Genomic DNA, 18,026 nt, shown 5'->3' with positions numbered 1-18,026 from the left:
CAGACCATTGTTGCAACATCCACAATGGAAACTGAATTTATAGCATGCTATGAAGCTACATCACAGGCGTTATGGTTGAAAAATTTTATTTTCGGCCTTAGGATTGTCGATACTATTTCAAGGCCATTGAGAATTATTTGTGACAATTCAGATGCGGTTTTCTTTTCTAAGAATAATAAAAATGGCAGCCGAAGAAAGCACATCGACATAAAGTACTTGATGGTTAGAGACTATGTGAAGAAGCAAAATGTGAATTTTGATCATGTTAGTACTACTTTGATGATTGCTGATCCTATGACTAAAGGTCTGCCGGCTAATATTTTCAAGGATCATGTAACCCATATGGGGCTTAGTAGCTCAACTTAGTCTTGTTTTGCTCTCTAAAAGTTTGTCTAGATATTATGATTAATTTGATATACATGACAGTGCACACTTTTGGTTTTTCATGTATTATTTGTGATCATTGGATCAATAAAGTTGGACTCTAAATGACTTATATTAAGTTCATTCATAAAGTTGTTAGACACTTGATTAGAATATATTGTGCATTGTAATACATGGAAGGAAGTGTTTGTTTAAAAGCATGACCGCCATGATTCATATAATAATATATTCTAGTTAAAGTAATAGTCGCATAACTTTTAGTTGAGTGATAAAGTTTATGGCCATATTATATGTTTATCTCTCATAAAGGGTTATCTTCTTTTAATATGTGGGCCAATTAGAAGAATGTTAGAAATTACCGTCTCTTCTAGAGACTTCTAGTATGGCCCACATATAAGGTAATAAATTATTTACCTTGTCTCCCAAAGAAAATAATATATCAGATAATATTCTGTAGTTATGCATATATGGTAATTTCTTTGATAGAAAGAAATTACCATATATTAGGAGTCCCTAGGATAATTATAATTTATGGGGAAGTCTCTAGGGCTAAAATATTTGCCTAAGAGTCCCTAGCCTACCTATAAATACGCACGTGACTCCATCAGTCTGGCATCCTATAATAGGCATAGGCTAGAAGGCTCCTTAGGTTTTCTCTCAAGGTTCTTCCAAGGAATTCCCTACATCACTTGAATAACCATGGCTGAAGGTACGTTTCTTGTATAATTAATCGGTGAGTTGGCTCTGTGTATATATTTAAATTACAACACAAAATTCTCAATTGTACCAAAAACAAAGAAAAACGCAAAGAATCCATTCTTTAAAGAGACAACAACGTCTTCTTCTTCCTCCTCTTTTCTCAATGAGAGGAAAGGGGTCTTTAAAGAAAAGTTCACCATTAAGAAAAGATGAAGAAGAAGAAGAAGAAGAAGAAGAAGAAGAAGAAGAAGAAGAAGAAGAAGAAGAAGAAGAAGACGCTATTGTGTAAAGAATGGATTCTTTGGGTTAAAATGAATTGAGAGGGGGGAGGGGGTTCGGTAATGGGGCGGGTTACGGGTGGGTTAGTGTTTAGGACTGGATTTTAAGTTTAGCCAATGAAAATATGACACGTGGATTAAAAAAAGGTTTTTTTAAAAATAGAACACGGTTAGAAATAAGGGCGTATTTGAGCCAAAAGTTAAACGGTAAGTGCTTTTTATTTGAAAAGGTGGAAGGAAGGCTTTATCGTACCAAATTGATACTTCAGGGGTCCTTTAGGCCATTTTTCATTTGTACAATAATATCGAAATACCACCAAGCCTTTCGGACTAAAACCAACATTTACACAAACAAAAAAAAACATAATATAAACTTATCCAAGGTCTCGTAACATGAATGAGAACGCAAATACTCAAATCGAAGCTTAAAGTCAATTCTACAAAGCAAATGAAAACTTTACAAAATGTGATAGACCCCCTCAAAAGATAAGGTGTATAGTTGAAAATTCAGGCTTAGTTAGTTCAAGGGGGTACTTATGATATTTCCCTTTCTTATTTATTATATATGTAATGTAACTCTGAATTATTTTAGAAATGCTAAAAGTTTACAGAGTAATCCAAACCAAATTTTGTTGTCAAAATCTTAATTTTAAGTAATGAGTTTGTTGATCAATGAAAAATCTTACGTATTGTAGCTAATGATAAACCAAGAACAACGGATAAAAAATAAACCAAATTCCCTCTCAAAACGTTTCTCTTAAAAGGCTGTTCCTTGTAAAAAAAAAGGGTTGATAATCAAATTTTCGTGTTTGTGTAATAACTACATAATTCTTCAACTGCTAATTATTAAATGTTCTCTCCTCCTTTTCATTTACCTTTCTTGATTCAAAAATCTCCACAGCATAAGTGGCCGGGAGCCCGTGACATCAATTGTATCTTTAACGTTTTGTTAATTCCACAATATATTTACAAGTATTTTGTACTATCTATCCATGAAAATATTAATATTATTACAAGAAAGAAAAGACACCAGTAATAAGTTCTTGTGTTCTTCACCCTCTAAGCAAAATGGCATACAAGCATAAAAAAGGACGAAAAAATAACAAATCAATCAAATAGTTACACAGTAAGATCACTTAAAAACATAATTGCAGATAACTCCATTTAACCTATAATAAATGGTAAATAACTTGTAACAGATTAGATTACACTATTGGTATTTTAAAAAGCTGTATGCTGTAATTGTATATAACTAAGGAAAGTTTCATAATATACATATTTTGTAATACTCACTTTCATGCTTACCTTAGTTTTAAAATTACAATAAATATCTCAAAAGTATTACACTCTACACCTCCAAAACTTTCATATATTTTGAAATATATCATAATATTCTAATTTAAAACACAATTTAAATCGAACATAACACAATATTCTAATGAAAAGTATAATATCCAAAATAAACATACTACAATACACTAATTTAGAATACAATATTCAAACTAAACATATTACAATATTCTAATTTGGAATACAGTATAGAAATTGAACATATTATGATATTCTAATTTAGAATATACAGTATTTTATTTTGGAATATAATAGGTATATAGGGTAAAATAAATTATAAAGAAAGTATACAAGATAGGAAAAAAAAGAAGAGCAAAAGATTGATGATGTTTTTTGTATGAATAAATTCATGGAAGAAAATGAAGATTTTACAAATAAAGAAAAAAAAAGAGATGTACTTAGCCAATCAGGCATTTTGAGCTGGCCACCTCATGTACGGAATACTGCTCTGTAAAGTCAGCCAGACGCGGTCTACTACAACTCAAGGAAGCCATGAGATTCAGGCCCATATAGACCAAATTACATGGGCTCGCTTCCTTGAATTGGAGTATTCGGGTCCACACTGTTGATGGCCCGAACGGGGCATTTGCATCTATACCCGTTTTTTGTGTCACGTTTTAACTTGTGTCCACTTTGCAAAAAAAATTACAAGCGTACCCGCTTTTTCGTATAACTTCAGCATACGGGGCTGAAGTAGCAAAGGCAATTACGCAAAACTTCAGCATTCCAGTAGTCGGGCCTGAAGTTCAGCTCTAGAGCTGAAGCTTTTGTTTTGTAACTGGCAAACTTCAGCTCTAGAGCTGAAGTTTTTGTTTTTGTAACTGGGGAACTTCAGCTCTAGAGCTGAAGCTTTTGTTCTATATTTGATTAATTTCAGCATGTTGTAGGAACCATACCACGATTGCAAAAGTTAGTTGATCAATCCTTGGTTTACTGCACCGCTAATGATAAAATATGTTTAAATGTGGTTACTATGATCCATATAATTGGTGCAGTCTACCCATTCTTATTGTAGCTTTGAGCTGTCTTTTGCGGTCAGATGTTTTTCGCTAAGCCTTAGGCAGTTTCTGATTATAAGGCAACTGAGCACTTATGAGTAACTTCAAGCTCCAAAACACAAGTAGTATTAAGTTTTCTTGCAGAGACAGAATCTTAAAATTTTCGGGCACGTTTAATAATTACCGAGGAAGATAGAATACAGCCAGCCACTTCTCAACTTCAAGAGGCCGATTCAAGATTTCAAGTTAGTAGATTGTAGCACCTACTACTCCTTCGTGATGATGGGTGCTTTAAAATAATGTTGAAGTCATCGTTGTAGAAGAAGAAAGAAGAAAACGAAGGAGGAGAAAGGGGGCTGAAGTTGTTTAAAAAGTGGGTACAAATTAAAAGTTTTTTTTAAAAAAATGGGTATAGGTTAAATGGGGGCGACCAAATAAAGCGCCCCGTGCAATTTTTACGGCCCGAACCCCTGCCATGTAGTCTAAGCCTATCACTTTTAAGCCCCCCCCCCCCGCTTGGGTCACAAACTCACGCCACTGACAAATTGCTTGTAATCTTATGGGATCTTTATACAAATAGCCGTTCATATTTATTGTTTATTTTTTCTAGTCATATACATAGTTTATACATTGATTATAGCAATTATACACATATAATACATAAATTATACATATATTATACCTCCACCGGCTATTTTTAGTTTAAGCAGTTGGGTGAACGTCTATTTGGGTTAATTCTTCTCAACTTATCTTGTTCTCGGTGTGGGAGAGGTTCCACAACATTTTATATTGGAAAAGTTACTGTTTGTAGCTATACTACATTGGGAAAATTGAAAATATATACTATCTTTACCATCAGTAGCTATACTTTCAGCAAATTTACCATTCGCAACTATATTTGAATTTTATAGCAAATCCATCAAACAAGAGATTAATTATTTTCAATTAAAATAAGAGAGCAACAAGCTCTTGTAGCTTAGTTGGTTCGACTATATTTCTATATTTCGTCGTGAGTGTATTCGTTGCGCGTATGAATAGAGTTGATACAAGATGTATCCTTTGTATACACCATGTATACAGTAGATACAAGTTGTATTCTTTGTATACACCCTTGTGTATAGTCGAGGTTACAGTTGATACATGTTGTATTCGTTGAGCGAATAAATACAAGCGCGAACGAATATAGTTGATACAGTTTATATTCATTGCACGAACGAATACAATTAACACATGTTATATTTGTTGCGCGTTTGCATACAAGTGATACTAGCTGGTAACAATTGAACAATAGCTACAAATGGTAATTAGGCATACAATAATTATTAGGATCTAACCTATAGTGGTTTATGAAAATTATTACCAATGAAGATGAATGCATATATCGATTAAGCAAACTTCTTAATAACCAGTAACATCATCTTCATATACTTCTTATGTCCAAATTTATGTGAAGGGATCCGACGTGTCAACACACTTCAACAACAACAACAACAATAACATACCCGGTATTATACCACACCGTGAGGTCTAGGGATGGTAGTGTGTACGCAGACCTTACCCCTACCTTGTGAGGATAGAGAGGTTGTTTCCAGTAGACCCTCGGCTCAGAAAAGCATAAGCACCACATTAACGAAAATCCAGACAAGAAGAGACAGTACCAAAAAGCCATATAAAAGCAGAATAAAATAACAAGATAGTAAGGTGATCAACAATGAAAGAAAACATCGGTTAGTCATAAAAACCTACTACCAACTGAAATCGAGACTATGTGACAATACTACGGTTATGAATACTTTAGACTACCTATTCTACTACTCTAATCATCGAACTCCATGCCTTCCTATCAAGGGTCATGTCCTCGGTCAACCGAAATGCCTCTTCTTTGGCCTACCTATACCTCTTCGTAGGCCCTCCAATGTCAACCTCTCACACCTTTTCACCAGAGCGTTTGTGCTCCTCTTCCTAACATGACCAAATCACCTAAGCCACACTTTCTGCATCTTGTCCTCAGTAGGGGCCACACACACCTTGTCGCGAATAACCTCATTTATGATCCTATCTAACCTGATGTGCCCGCACATCTATATCAACATTCTCATCTCTGCTACCTCCATCTTATGGACATAAGCGATCTTGACTGGCCAACACTCAACCCCTTAAAATATTGTTGGTCTGTCCACCGCACTGTAGAGCTTATCCTTAAGTTTTGGTGGCAGCTTCTTGTCACACAAAACACTGGAAGCGAGTCTTCATTTTATCCATTCCGGCGCAATATGATGGGTGACTTCTTCATCAATCTCCTCATCCCCCTGAATAATAGACCCAAGGTACTTAAAACTCCCTCTCCTAGAGATGACCTGCGAGTCCAGCCTCACCTCCCCTTCCCCTCCTTGAGTCTCGCCACTAAACTTACACTCTAAGTATTCTGTCTTGGTCTTGCTCAACTTGAAACCTTTAGATTCCAGGGTCTGCCTCTGTACCTCTAATTGTGCGTTCACACCATCTCGCATCTCGTTAATCAATACAATATCATCTGCAAATAGCATGCACCAGGGCGCCTCCCCTTGGATATGGCGCGTCAGTACGTCCATCACCAGAGCAAACAAAAAGGGCTAAGTGTAGAAAATGGTTCGATTCCCCACCTACCATCCTTACTCGAGTCTTAACTCCATCATACATGTCCTTAATCAACCTAACGTACGCAACTGGTACACCTCTAGCCTCCAAACATCTCCACAAAACCTCCCTCGGAACTTTATCGTACGCCTTTTCTAAGTCAATCAACACTATATGCAAGTCCTTCTTTCTCTCACTATACTGCTCCATCAATCTCCTAACAAGGTGGATAACTTCTGTAGTCGAACGCCCCTACAGAAACCCGAAGTGGTTCTCGAAAATAGACACACTCCTCCTCATCCTTAGCTCTACCACTCTCTCGCAGACTTTTATAGTATGGCTAAGCAGCTTAATACCATGATAGTTATTGCAATTTTAGATATCATCTTGTTCTTGTATACAGGAACCATCGTGCTCTACCTCCACTCTTCGAGCATCTTCCTCATTCTAAAAATGATATTAAATAACCTAGTGAGCTACTCCAAGCCTTCCTTGCTTGTGCTCTTCCAAAACTCCACCGGGATTTTATCTAGCCTGGTTGCTTTTCCCCTGCTCATCGTACGCATAGCTCCCTCAACTTCATCAACTCTAATCCGCCTACAATACCCAAAGTCACAACGACTCCCGGAGAGTCCAAATCACCCAGTACAATGCTCATGTCCTCCTCCTTGTTCAAGAGACTATGGAAGAAGGTCTGACATCTGCGACTGATAAGCCCCCCATCCAACAAAACTTTACCTTCTTCGTCCTTGGTGCACTTCACTTGGTCCGAGTCATGCGCCTTCCTTTCTCGCGTCTTGGCTAACCTGAAAAACCTCTTATCCCCACCTTGGCCCTCGAGTTCCTCATACAAACGACTAAAAGTTGCAGTCTTGGCTGCCGTAACTGCTAGCTTTGCCTCTTTCTTAGCCACATTATAATGCTCCCTATTCGCCATCTTCTCATCCTCGTCTACACTTTCGACTAGCTTCAGATAGGTTACTTTCTTGATTTCAACTTTTTCTTGCACCTCTCCATTCCATTACCAGTCTCCTTGTGACCACCAGAGTAACCCATTGAGACCCATAATACCACTCTCGCAGCTTCCCTAATGCACTGCGCAGTCATGGTCCACATAGCACTTGCGTCACCACTACTCTTTCAAGCCCCCATAATCACCAGCTTGACCCCCAACTCCTACGTTTTAGCTTCCGTCAAGGCTCCCCACTTTATCCTATGTTGTCTATACATCGCCCTCTTCCTCGTGATCTCAAGGTCCATGACCAAGAGCCTATGAAGGGTCGAGAGATTCTCACTCGGGATGACCTTTCAATCCATGTAAAGACCTCTATCGGACTTCCTGTAGAGTAAATAATCAATTTGAGTCTTGACCACCGAACTCCGGAAGGTGACCAAGTGCTCCCTCTTCTTCGGGAAACTCGAGTTTGCTATCACAAAATCAAATGCTCTAGCAAAGTCCAGCAGAGACGTTCCTCCTCTATTTCTATCTCCAAAATCAAAGCCATCATGCACGTCATCATACCCCCCAGATGTCGCTCCAATGTGGCCATTGAAATCTCTTCCTATAAAAAGCTTCTCGGTATGCGAGATACCACGCACCATCTTATTCAAATCCTCCCAGAAACTCCTCTTGACTTCCTCATCCAAGCCTGCTTGGGGTGCATACGCACTGATTATGTTCAAAGTAAAACCTCTAACAACTAGCTTAATAGTCATCAGCCTGTCATTCACCCTCCTAACCTCCACCACTAGTTCACTGAGGTCCTTATCAACCAAGATACCTACCCTGTTCCTGCCCCCTACTCTCCCAGAATACCAATGTTTTAAACTGCCCACATCATGCGCCTTATCTCCTGCCCACCTAGTCTCATGTACACAAGCTATATTAATCTTCCTTTTCTCAAGAATCTTCGCTAACTCTACAGATTTTCCAGTCAAAGTTCTTATGTTCCAAGATCCCACTCTCAGCCTAGTAGCTCCCTTAGCCCTCTTACCCTCCCCCCCCCCACACACACCCTCCCCTGCACTGACACTCCCGAGGACAAGACCTTACCCTACCATCGTTCACCAAAGCCACTATAATCTAGGAGTCACTACGCAAACACTATCCCGAAAACAAGCAACAAAAATAAAATGAATTACCGAAATATAATCTACCACTAAAGGTCGCAAAATAGGTGAAGAAATAAAATAAATCAATTAACGAGAACTATAATCTACAACTAAAGGTCAGAAAAACAAGTGAAGAAATAAAACAAAGGAACTTAAGAAACTACAGTCAAACCTCTCTATAACAGGCTCGATTGTTCCGAATATTTTTGGATATTATAGCGAAATGCTGTTATATAGAACATATACAACATAGCATGAAAATTGGTTCTGAAAAAGCTTGGCTTTTATAGTAAAGTGTTGTTATATAGGGATGTTGTTATATAGAGGTCTGACTATATAATCTACAACTATAGGATAGAAAAACCGGTGAAGAAATAAAACAAAGGAATTAAAGGAACTAAAATCTACAACTAAAGGATAGAAAAATAGGTGAAGAAATACAATACAAGAGCTAAAGGGGCTATAATCAACGCACTTGATTTTTTAAAATAAATCTACATATATTTGAAAACTACCTGAAACATACTATAAGTCAATATAGCTATTGATTTAAGCACTTTGAATTGGCAAATGGAAAATAGCAAAATTTAATTGTTTAGCATTTAAAGTTGCACGAGTGCTACAACTTCATTCATCATCAAAGCAGCTTAATGGAATGAAACGCATTAGAACACATTACTTATAGATTTAGGTTCCTTGAGGGGGAAAAATAGAGAAACTAAACGACGTTCACACCTAGTTAAACAATCTTTAATATCGTTGCAAGATTGTTACATCCTGGAAATCTGGAGGGGAACTGCGGCTTTGAGAATTTCTTCCCTGGAGGAAACGAGCTGAACCATTTCAAGACTTCCAAGTCTCTTAATGAGATGCCGGCAGCAATCTTCAGCAGCTATGATTCCAGCAGAATAGGCACCATGCACCGACCCTTGATGGTCATCCATACAGACGGCTTCGCCTCCAAAGAAAAGATTACCTAAGGGTGCTCGAAGCCTATCATAGACATCCATTGGCTTTCCAACCAGATCGTACGAATAACACCCTAGGGAGTCACGATCCGTTCCCCAGCGTGATACAAGATACTGAACCTGTAAATAGTACCAGATATATAGCTATATCAGGTCAATAGCTATCAATGGAAGTTTGTACGTGCTTCATTTTTATCATTGTCAGAGAGATCAATTTATCCGCTATTATTCCCTAGGTTCAGGAAGTGTGTGTTAGACAAACAGATTCATCTACTCGCTTGTTCGTGATGTACAAAAGAAAATGTGGACCAATTTCTCTCAAGTAAATTAAGAAAATTTTAGCATCGAAAAAAGAAATTAATAAAAGAGTGCTAGATGGATGTGCTTCCTCATTTTATCCTTGTCTTTCACTATTTCCTGTTTGGGTTCAAGGAAATGAAAACGAAAAATGAAGCTGTAAAAACATTATGCAAAGTTAAGTGTGCACTCACCAATAGAAGAAGAATTACTTTAAACTTCTAATCCATCTTTTAGTAACTAAGAATGCATGCAGCAGTAAAAAAAGGTAGTAGAATTACGTAGGAGCACGAATTACTCACAGGTGCAGGTGCATTCGGAAACATTTTCATCAGCTGCCGCATAGCAAAATCAGCAGCATCACTGTCTGATAATTTCTCGACGTCATAAGCAAGTCTTCCAGCAGCCATATAGACAAGGACTCGATGCCCCGTTGCCTTGTGGAGGTTAAGAAAATAACCACAAGCATAAGAGGTGGGTGCAACAATGCCTAACAATTCAACGTTTGGCCAGAATACGTTATCAAATCGTAATGCAATCTTGTTTTCGTTGCCCACCCCAAGATCTGCTAGTGCAGAAAGCTTCCATTCTGGCAATTCTGGTTTGAACTCAATTAAGTTGGCTTTGAGGACCCCAACAGGCACAGTTATTATAGCAGCATCCGCAACAAAATTCCTCCCATCCTCAACTGTAACCATCACCTTGTTATACCCATTTGTAATCCTATTAACCCTAGTAATTTAGATCGATGAAAAAATGAGAATTGCAGACATGATCTGGAGAGAAAATTTTAGGTAAATTAAGATAAGAAATAACTGCCAAAAAATAAAATTATATTTGTTTCATATTTTTCCACAATCAATACTTGAAAATACTTGAGGATTGGGTTGGGATTTTGGTGGGGTTGTGGGAGAGCAGGGGCGAATGTAGTGTATACACAATAGGTTCAACTGAATCCATAACTTTCTACGCGGAGTAAAAATTCTTTAAAATTGCAAAAATAGTAAATATGAACCCATAATTTTAAAAATATAATAGGTTCAATGCTAAAAACCTTAAAAATTGAACCCATAGAGTTTAGATCCTGGATCCGCCTATGTGGGAGAGTGCTGAGAAATTCTTTAAAAATGTACTGCAGAAAAGTTGCATCATAGGGCTTTGGTCTAGTGGTAAAAGCACAGCAAAGTTCTACATTAATCTTCAGGTTCTAGAGTGAAAAGCCAACAGCATGACAAGCTACAGAAACAAAGACCAATATTTCACATTTCACAGAACCCCAAGCATACCTGTGATTCAAACGGATGTCAATATCTTTTGACAATGCCTCTATTACCGGGTAATAACCCTGCACCATTAATCCATGACCACCTGTAAGAACTTGCTCCTGCACACAAAATAAACAGTGTCAACATTACACATCTAGGAACAATTATTTCATCAATCATATCCTAATGGCAGTAATTTAGACCATTTAACGTAAAAATGGAACCAAACTTTCCAATGTGGAAAAATGTAGATCTCAGAAACGGATAGCTTCAACAACACGAGTTGTGCCTTTATCTTCCAAAGGCCTTGACAGCTTGTTTTGCTTATTGCATCATCGATCCTACCAGTTAGAGCCTTGCCATTCGGATGAGGAATATCGTCTTTGGGGATTGGGCACAGGAAGAAAGATCTTTTAGATGCACCTATTATTCAAAATCTACTTTTTTGGAAGTCAACACCTTAAAGCTTACATCTTATGCTGCATGTCAAATTTACATCTTGAAATAAGATTTTAATTCAAGCAAAAATAATCATGTCAGTGAAAGGCATGATGCAAAGTTCACGTAGCATAAGCCAAAAAAATTCAATAACAAGGGAAGATAATCGCCCAAGAAACTTATAATACCAAGAAAGTAAATAAAAAGCAATGAAATACTAGCCTGATCCCAGGTTTTCAGAGAAATCGTGTCTGCATCAGCAGCAAACCAAGCCTCCATTCTGCATATGTACCACTGTAATACTTCATGAGAGATCCCTTCTTGCCTGCAGCATATGAGATTAGTAAATATAACCAGATTCCGTATTTAAAAATAAACATAAATTGATCATAAGAGAAGCACTTTCCCCATACCTTAGCTCAGGATGCCTGTCCAATACAACAGAAATTGCTTGAAGAACCGATAGGTCATGACTATGCTCATTTCTTACTTTCTCAGTCTGCACTAGCCGATACACATTATCATTCATTTGCGCCTTTATAAAAATCTCAAAAGGAATGGCACTTGGTGAAAGAAATTCAGAGCAAAGCCAACCTCACTGAGGATTTTCTTGAATGCTTCTCCAACTTCAGCAACTGTGTTTTGAGGAACTTGATGACCGTCCATGTCAAACAGCATGCAACTTTAAAAAGAAAGAAAACACAATCAAGTTCCTGAATGATGGAATAACATCTCTAGTTAATTTACACAAAAGCAAAAAGACTATAGGCAAAAATCTAGCAGACACAGCAGGCTTCAAAATTAGCGCACTGAGAGATGTACAAGGCAAGTAACAATTCTTTCACACTGGCGAACTTTAAGTCAATTGTTTTCTTCTTATTATGAGTTAGAGTATAATGAACCACAAGATACTTTCTCGCAGGAAACAACTAGTATGACAATTCGAGAACAAGCTAACAGATTTTTTGTTCTGATTTCTGAGAGGTTGCATCAGAATAGGGACAGATACGGGACTTGAAAATCTGAAGCCTAGATTTGATGTGTAACTAACAGATCTGGAGCCACCCCCTCACTGAGAGACATATACAAGCAGAGAGAGTGAGAAAGAGGGTGTTTTAACAAAAGGGAAAATGTCCACTAAGACATGGCTAAACCAATTCGTAACTAAATGTGCAAATCCAATTTACCTTTCCAAATCATGGTCATACAGCACTGAGTCGTCACCACTAGTTCGATACATAGTAAGCCCCAAACACCGAATCAATGGAGCCAAAGGATTTTCATTGCACACTCCGTGGAGCCTGAGATGCAACTTGAATAACAGGAATAAACATCTAGTTCTGGATAGAGAATTGGAGAGGAAAAGATTACTGTTACTCACCATGAAGCTCCCATATCAACTGGACAACCAAACGAGTAGTCAGTGTGTATGCGACCACCAATTCTATCTCGTGACTCCAGCAAGAGCACCTGCATAAACATAGACCAACTAAATTAGCACGAAATAAATGAGAATGTGAAAGGGGTTTAAAGTCATGAGTATCCTCACCTTAAAAGAAGCATTCTGAAGGAAACGTGCAGCTGCTACCCCTGAGATACCTCCACCAACTACAATTACTGATGGAGATGAGCCATGTGGCCTCCCTAAGCGGGGTGGTAAAGTGCCTAAATAACCAAAAAAAAAGGATCAGATCAGATATCTGCTGTCAATAGAGAAATCACTCCGAGAACCATACAATATATCGACACTCTTTAGGTGGCATGGATATATATAACGCCTCCAGTGAAACATTAAGATTCCAAACAAAGTAAATGCAGAAGATAGTGTTAAACGAAGTGAACCACAATTAACTGCCAGGAGAGGAGGCAAACTTAGTGCTTGTAAGGCTCAACTACAAAGCTGAAGATCAAAATTCAAATAAACTGCACTTCTTTTTATTAGGTAAAGTTCAATAAACTGCATTAATGCCTCCAAATTAATGTACAGAGCACTTAAAACTATATTCAGCCATCATTAAAGTAACCAAGAACTAACTCACATAGTACACTACAATGACTCTCACTATAGGAGTATTACTTTAGAATATGCTTAGCCTTCTTACATACATAAGTCTGCAACTCATACACACCTGATTCAGATAAACTAGGAATTAAGACTCGCATCTTTGACACATGAAGATGCCCCAATCTTAGATGCCATAACTTGACTTCATTATAAGAAGAATATATGAAATTTATAAAGTAGAGATACAATAAAATGGCTGAATATCCAGCCGCAGTAATTCAGCATACTCTGCAAGATGGATGAAAAATGTCGTCTTGAATTTACGGTTTACAATGATAATAGCTCTGTTATGGAATTCTTATTGTTTTTCGGCTATTTTATAGAGTAAAATCACAAAAAACACAGTAATCATTCTAGAATTAAACGTATCTGATAATTCCTCAAACATAAAGACATTAACAATTACGGCAAAATTAAAACGAAGGAGAATTCGATAAAATTAAAGAACTAACCGTCAAGGAGAGAATTTGAGCCAGTATCAACTGCTTTGACTTCCATGAAACAAAAACGATGACGTGAATCCGAAGAATATAGAGAATGTGATTGAAAACCGAGAAGAAAAAGGCTGCAGTTCGCAATGGGGATTTTAAGGGTGTATAGGAAGCAAGAAATTGGAGATTAATTGGAAAGAATGATAAAGCATGAAAAGAAGAAGGCCGGCAATGAAGCGGCTGAGATTAGAAGACGAAGAAGAAGAAGAATGTAGCTGCTGCTTATCAAACCCGCTGCTCATAATCATAACCAATTTGATCAAATGTTATTATTAAGTCCTCCAATAATCGTCGTCCAAATAATTTGATCGATGAATCCTTCGTTTGCATAGATCAATTCACCTCTGCTTCTTTCTAACGTCTTTCCCCTTTCTTCTCTCTCAGCGGCAATTCGTCGAACAGTTGTTAGGTAGAAATTATACGGAAGCTGTATTTCTAGTGAAGAACAGATGAACAAGAGCATGCAAAGAAGCGAAAGGCAAACCGCTTTTAAACGGGTAAATCGTGATACTTTTTGTTTGGTGTGGGCCCGGAGGGACGGGGGTGTTGGGGGAGGAAGGTTATTTTTGCAATTTAACATGGAAAGATTTTTTTGAAAGGGCAAAAGCTGACACGTCATAATTCACATGGAAATGAATTATGGTGGACATGTTTTTTATTTCCCAATTAATTAACGACTAATATAATTATATTTAGAGTAATAGACTAATAATGCAAGCATGTTAGCACATGGAAATGGTGAAGAATCAATTTGATTAGTAGATCCATGATTCAAGTTCTTACCCTACGTCCAATCTGCTTTTGTTAAATTTATTTTAAGTCAAAATTCAAAATTAGTCGGTCGGTAGAAAGTAATTATATTTGTTAGCTAAAAAGTATATAAGTAATTATATTCGTTAGCTATATATATATATATATATATATATATATATATCAATTTGATTAGTAGATCCATGATTCAAGTTCTTACCCTACGTCCAATCTGCTTTTGTTAAATTTATTTTAAGTCAAAATTCAAAATTAGTCGGTCGGTAGAAAGTAATTATATTTGTTAGCTAAAAAGAATTTATATATATATATATATATATAATCTGCTATTATTTTTGGGATTGGCTAAAAATAAATATTTCTCTTTATTTTACCTTAATACTAAAAAGTATAGTATTGTTTTGTTTGCCTGGTTTAATCTGGCACTATTATTATTTAGAGATTCATAACTTTGATTATATTTTTAATATATTTGGTTAATTAATTTTAATTATATTGTAATTAAAAATAATTTTTAATTATTAAATCTTGTCTTTAAAAGATTAAGAAATTGATGCTATTGGCTGAAAATTAGAGTTTTGGCGGATATATATATATATATATATATTTGAAAAAAACGGATGGAGTAATGAAAGGTCCTCTAAATTCAAATTATTTCTGTATGTCCCACTTATCTTAATAAATTATAATGACATATGAATCTTCAGTTGAACCAAAAAGAAAAATTGCGACAAACAAGTAAAGGATTGAAATACCCCGAAGAACAATTTAGGCAGAAGTAAGAAATTTAGCAAAAGCTATATAAAAAAAATTTATTAAATTAAGGAAAGAACTTGGTAGGAGGCTTTTTCACAACTCATAAACTTTTGAATCTCTCTACATCATAACTACATCTCCACAATAAAAAAAATATGCAGTAGCACCCCTATTTATAATACTAAAAAACCAAAATTGACTGGAATCTAGAAAACTTATTCCTACATGATTTAGGTTGTGAATCCTAATTAGACATAAATTAAATAAATTAGTAAATACCAAATCCTAGAAGACATAGGAATATTACTTAATCTTGGTTTAATTTCCAACACTCTCTCTTAAACCAAGATCTTCAAACTTGAACATGTCATGAGTAACATCATGCCTTGTAGAAGTTAAGTACCTTAGACTCTTCACCAGTTCTCTAAAATATGTAGCATCAACAAAATCACGAGTGCCATCTTTAGTCAACTTCAATTTATCTTGAGTATTGATCATATATGATTTGTCTTTACTCGTGGTAAATCCCTTCAAAACATCATCAATATAATTTTTCATTACTTTGAAATCATCTACTTCTCCAGTTGCCTTGTAGTTGGACTTGTTCACCCAATTACCTCCAATTGAACATTCAATAGGTTGTAGAGTAATGCCGCCAATAGATATATCATCTTGCTCCTTGAAACATGTAATCTTGAACAATGGCACAAAATTTATTTCATCTTCAATATCTATAATCATGTGTTGTAGTGGTGGATCCCAAGCTATTTTTGTCTCAATCTTGTGCGGATCATCAGAGACTTTCTCTTGATGAACCATCTTGGTTTTTTCATTAATAGGTTCATTTTCAATACTATCAAATAACTTTTCAAGTGAAACATCAACCTCTTTTGGACGAGCGTCCCTTGCAACCACATCTTCCTTTTTAGCAACCGAAATTTTTTTTGGAAGATCAATTTGAATATTATTTGACTTTCCTTCGCATTCAATAGAATCTTTATCACAACAAAAATTACATGTACCTTCTCTTCCTTTCTCCTCTGTTTCTGAATTTTGACCTTCTTCATTTATCTCCGCCGGCTTTGATATATCTTCTTTTTCTTTAATTGGTTGATCATCCTTTTCTTGCGATGCATTATCTAATGTTTCATCTTTCTTTAAGTCAGCAACTTTTCGATGTGACTTAACCAAGATTGTCCAAGCCTCCTTTGATGACTTTGCATGCAAATATTTTTTAGATACATACAAGTCGACCTTTATGGCGAGATAGTAGCTTGCCTTATAATCTAAATATCTCTTCTTCTCCAATTGCATAACTGCATCACCCGTCAGTGTTGTGCCTTCTGGAGGTTCCTCAAATCCTTCATCAATGGTGGACCATAATCCAATAGCCTTAAAAAAAATTCATCTGTTGATACCAAGTTTCAAAATTACTTTTGCCATCAAACACAAAAACGGGACAATTGGGTAATAGAGTATCCATATTTTTTTTGGTTCTCCTACCGGCTCTGACAGAATCTCACATAGGCTCTGATACCAATTTGAAGGATTGAAATACCCCGAAGAATAATTTAGGCACAAGCAAGAAATTTAGCAAAAGCTATATAGAAAAAATTTATTAAACTAGGGAGAGAACTTGGTAGGAGGCTTTTTTCACAACTCATAAACTCTTGAATCTCTCTACATCATAGCTACATCTCCACAATAAAAAATATGTAGCAGCACCCCTATTTATAATACTAAAAAATCAAAATTGACTAGAATCTAGAAAACTTATTCCTACATGATTTAGGTTGTGAATTCTAATTAGATATAAATTAAATAAACTATTAAATACCAAATCCTATAAGACGTAGGAATACTACTTAATCTTGGTTTAATTTCAAACAACAAGGAATCTAAAATAAGTATTACATTGTAATTAAGACTTAATCCCATTTTTTCTTGAAAAGGTTGTTACAAGATTCAAGATCTTGTAAGTGAAGTTTGAGAGGGACAGAGTCCAAACAAAGTCCCATTATTTTTCCCTAAACTGATTAGACAGCGAGGTTTAATGTAATAGTAATAATTCCTCTTTTGGACTATCAATTTCCGCGGTCCAATTAAGCATTATTCAATCATAGCTAGGCTGCTGACATTGTGTCTCTATGATTTTTATGCATTTTTTAACTTTACCGCGACTCGTAATTAATTTCTCAGACTCGAGTTTTTAGTTATTAGTGGAAGGGCAGATCGGTGCACTAAACTTCCGTTATGTGCGGGATCAGGAAAAAGTCGGTGCACTAAATTCCCGCTTGTTACTAGTGCAAATTTGTCATTTCATAGTATTTTATGTAATTCTTAATAGGTAAATTGCATCTAACAAGTTTTAAATAAATACCTTTGTACAATTTATGTGAGGAGCAAATATGAGCTAGTCCGTTATTGATAAGGGCATATGTGTGTCCAAATTCAAATGGATGACAAATTTGTACTATTTCCTATAACTAAGAGGCAAATCTAAACCAATCTACTATTGATAAAGGCATTTTGGGACCAAAC

At 36.2% G+C, this 18,026-nt stretch overlaps 3 protein-coding genes across 3 annotated transcripts; all 3 read right to left on the bottom strand.

Moving 5' to 3' along the window:
* Window positions 1-6,238: 6,238 nt before the first annotated feature.
* Window positions 6,239-6,735, bottom strand: LOC138878645 (uncharacterized). The gene is made up of 2 exons (XM_070158335.1): window positions 6,682-6,735; window positions 6,239-6,577 (listed from the first exon to the last, which is right to left on the bottom strand). The coding sequence occupies exons 1-2, from the start codon at window positions 6,733-6,735 to the stop codon at window positions 6,239-6,241; spliced, it is 393 nt and encodes a 130-aa protein (XP_070014436.1).
* An 898-nt stretch (window positions 6,736-7,633) lies between these two features.
* On the bottom strand, window positions 7,634-8,041 carry LOC104213778 (uncharacterized). Its single transcript, XM_009763322.1, has one exon. The coding sequence runs from the start codon at window positions 8,039-8,041 to the stop codon at window positions 7,634-7,636; it is 408 nt and encodes a 135-aa protein (XP_009761624.1).
* A 959-nt stretch (window positions 8,042-9,000) lies between these two features.
* Window positions 9,001-14,424, bottom strand: LOC104213745 (polyamine oxidase 5-like). Its single transcript, XM_009763293.2, has 10 exons — window positions 13,923-14,424; window positions 12,955-13,070; window positions 12,787-12,875; window positions 12,593-12,706; window positions 12,000-12,087; window positions 11,819-11,904; window positions 11,628-11,730; window positions 10,989-11,086; window positions 10,005-10,434; window positions 9,001-9,525 (listed from the first exon to the last, which is right to left on the bottom strand). The coding sequence occupies exons 1-10, from the start codon at window positions 13,966-13,968 to the stop codon at window positions 9,208-9,210; spliced, it is 1,488 nt and encodes a 495-aa protein (XP_009761595.1). The 5' UTR covers window positions 13,969-14,424; the 3' UTR covers window positions 9,001-9,207.
* Window positions 14,425-18,026: the final 3,602 nt, after the last annotated feature.

The sequence above is a fragment of the Nicotiana sylvestris genome, chromosome 9 (genome assembly GCF_000393655.2).
Source record: "Nicotiana sylvestris chromosome 9, ASM39365v2, whole genome shotgun sequence".
In the NCBI taxonomy this organism is placed as follows: Eukaryota; Viridiplantae; Streptophyta; class Magnoliopsida; order Solanales; family Solanaceae; genus Nicotiana; species Nicotiana sylvestris.
The sequence above is the reverse complement of the archived record's forward strand: the minus strand, read 5'-3'. Positions and strand labels throughout refer to the sequence as shown.

Coding starts and splice junctions, on each gene's coding strand:
- LOC138878645 (XM_070158335.1), bottom strand. CDS start 6,735: ATGGTTCCTGTATACAAGAACAAGATGATATCTAAAATTGCAATAACT. Junction 6,578..6,681: donor AAATTGCAATAACTATCATG/GTATTAAGCTGC, acceptor GGGTTTCTGTAG/GGGCGTTCGACTACAGAAGT.
- LOC104213778 (XM_009763322.1), bottom strand. CDS start 8,041: ATGACTATTAAGCTAGTTGTTAGAGGTTTTACTTTGAACATAATCAGT.
- LOC104213745 (XM_009763293.2), bottom strand. CDS start 13,968: ATGGAAGTCAAAGCAGTTGATACTGGCTCAAATTCTCTCCTTGACG. Junction 10,435..10,988: donor GACATCCGTTTGAATCACAG/GTATGCTTGGGG, acceptor CTAAATTACTAG/GGTTAATAGGATTACAAATG. Junction 9,526..10,004: donor TTCCGAATGCACCTGCACCT/GTGAGTAATTCG, acceptor TACTATTTACAG/GTTCAGTATCTTGTATCACG.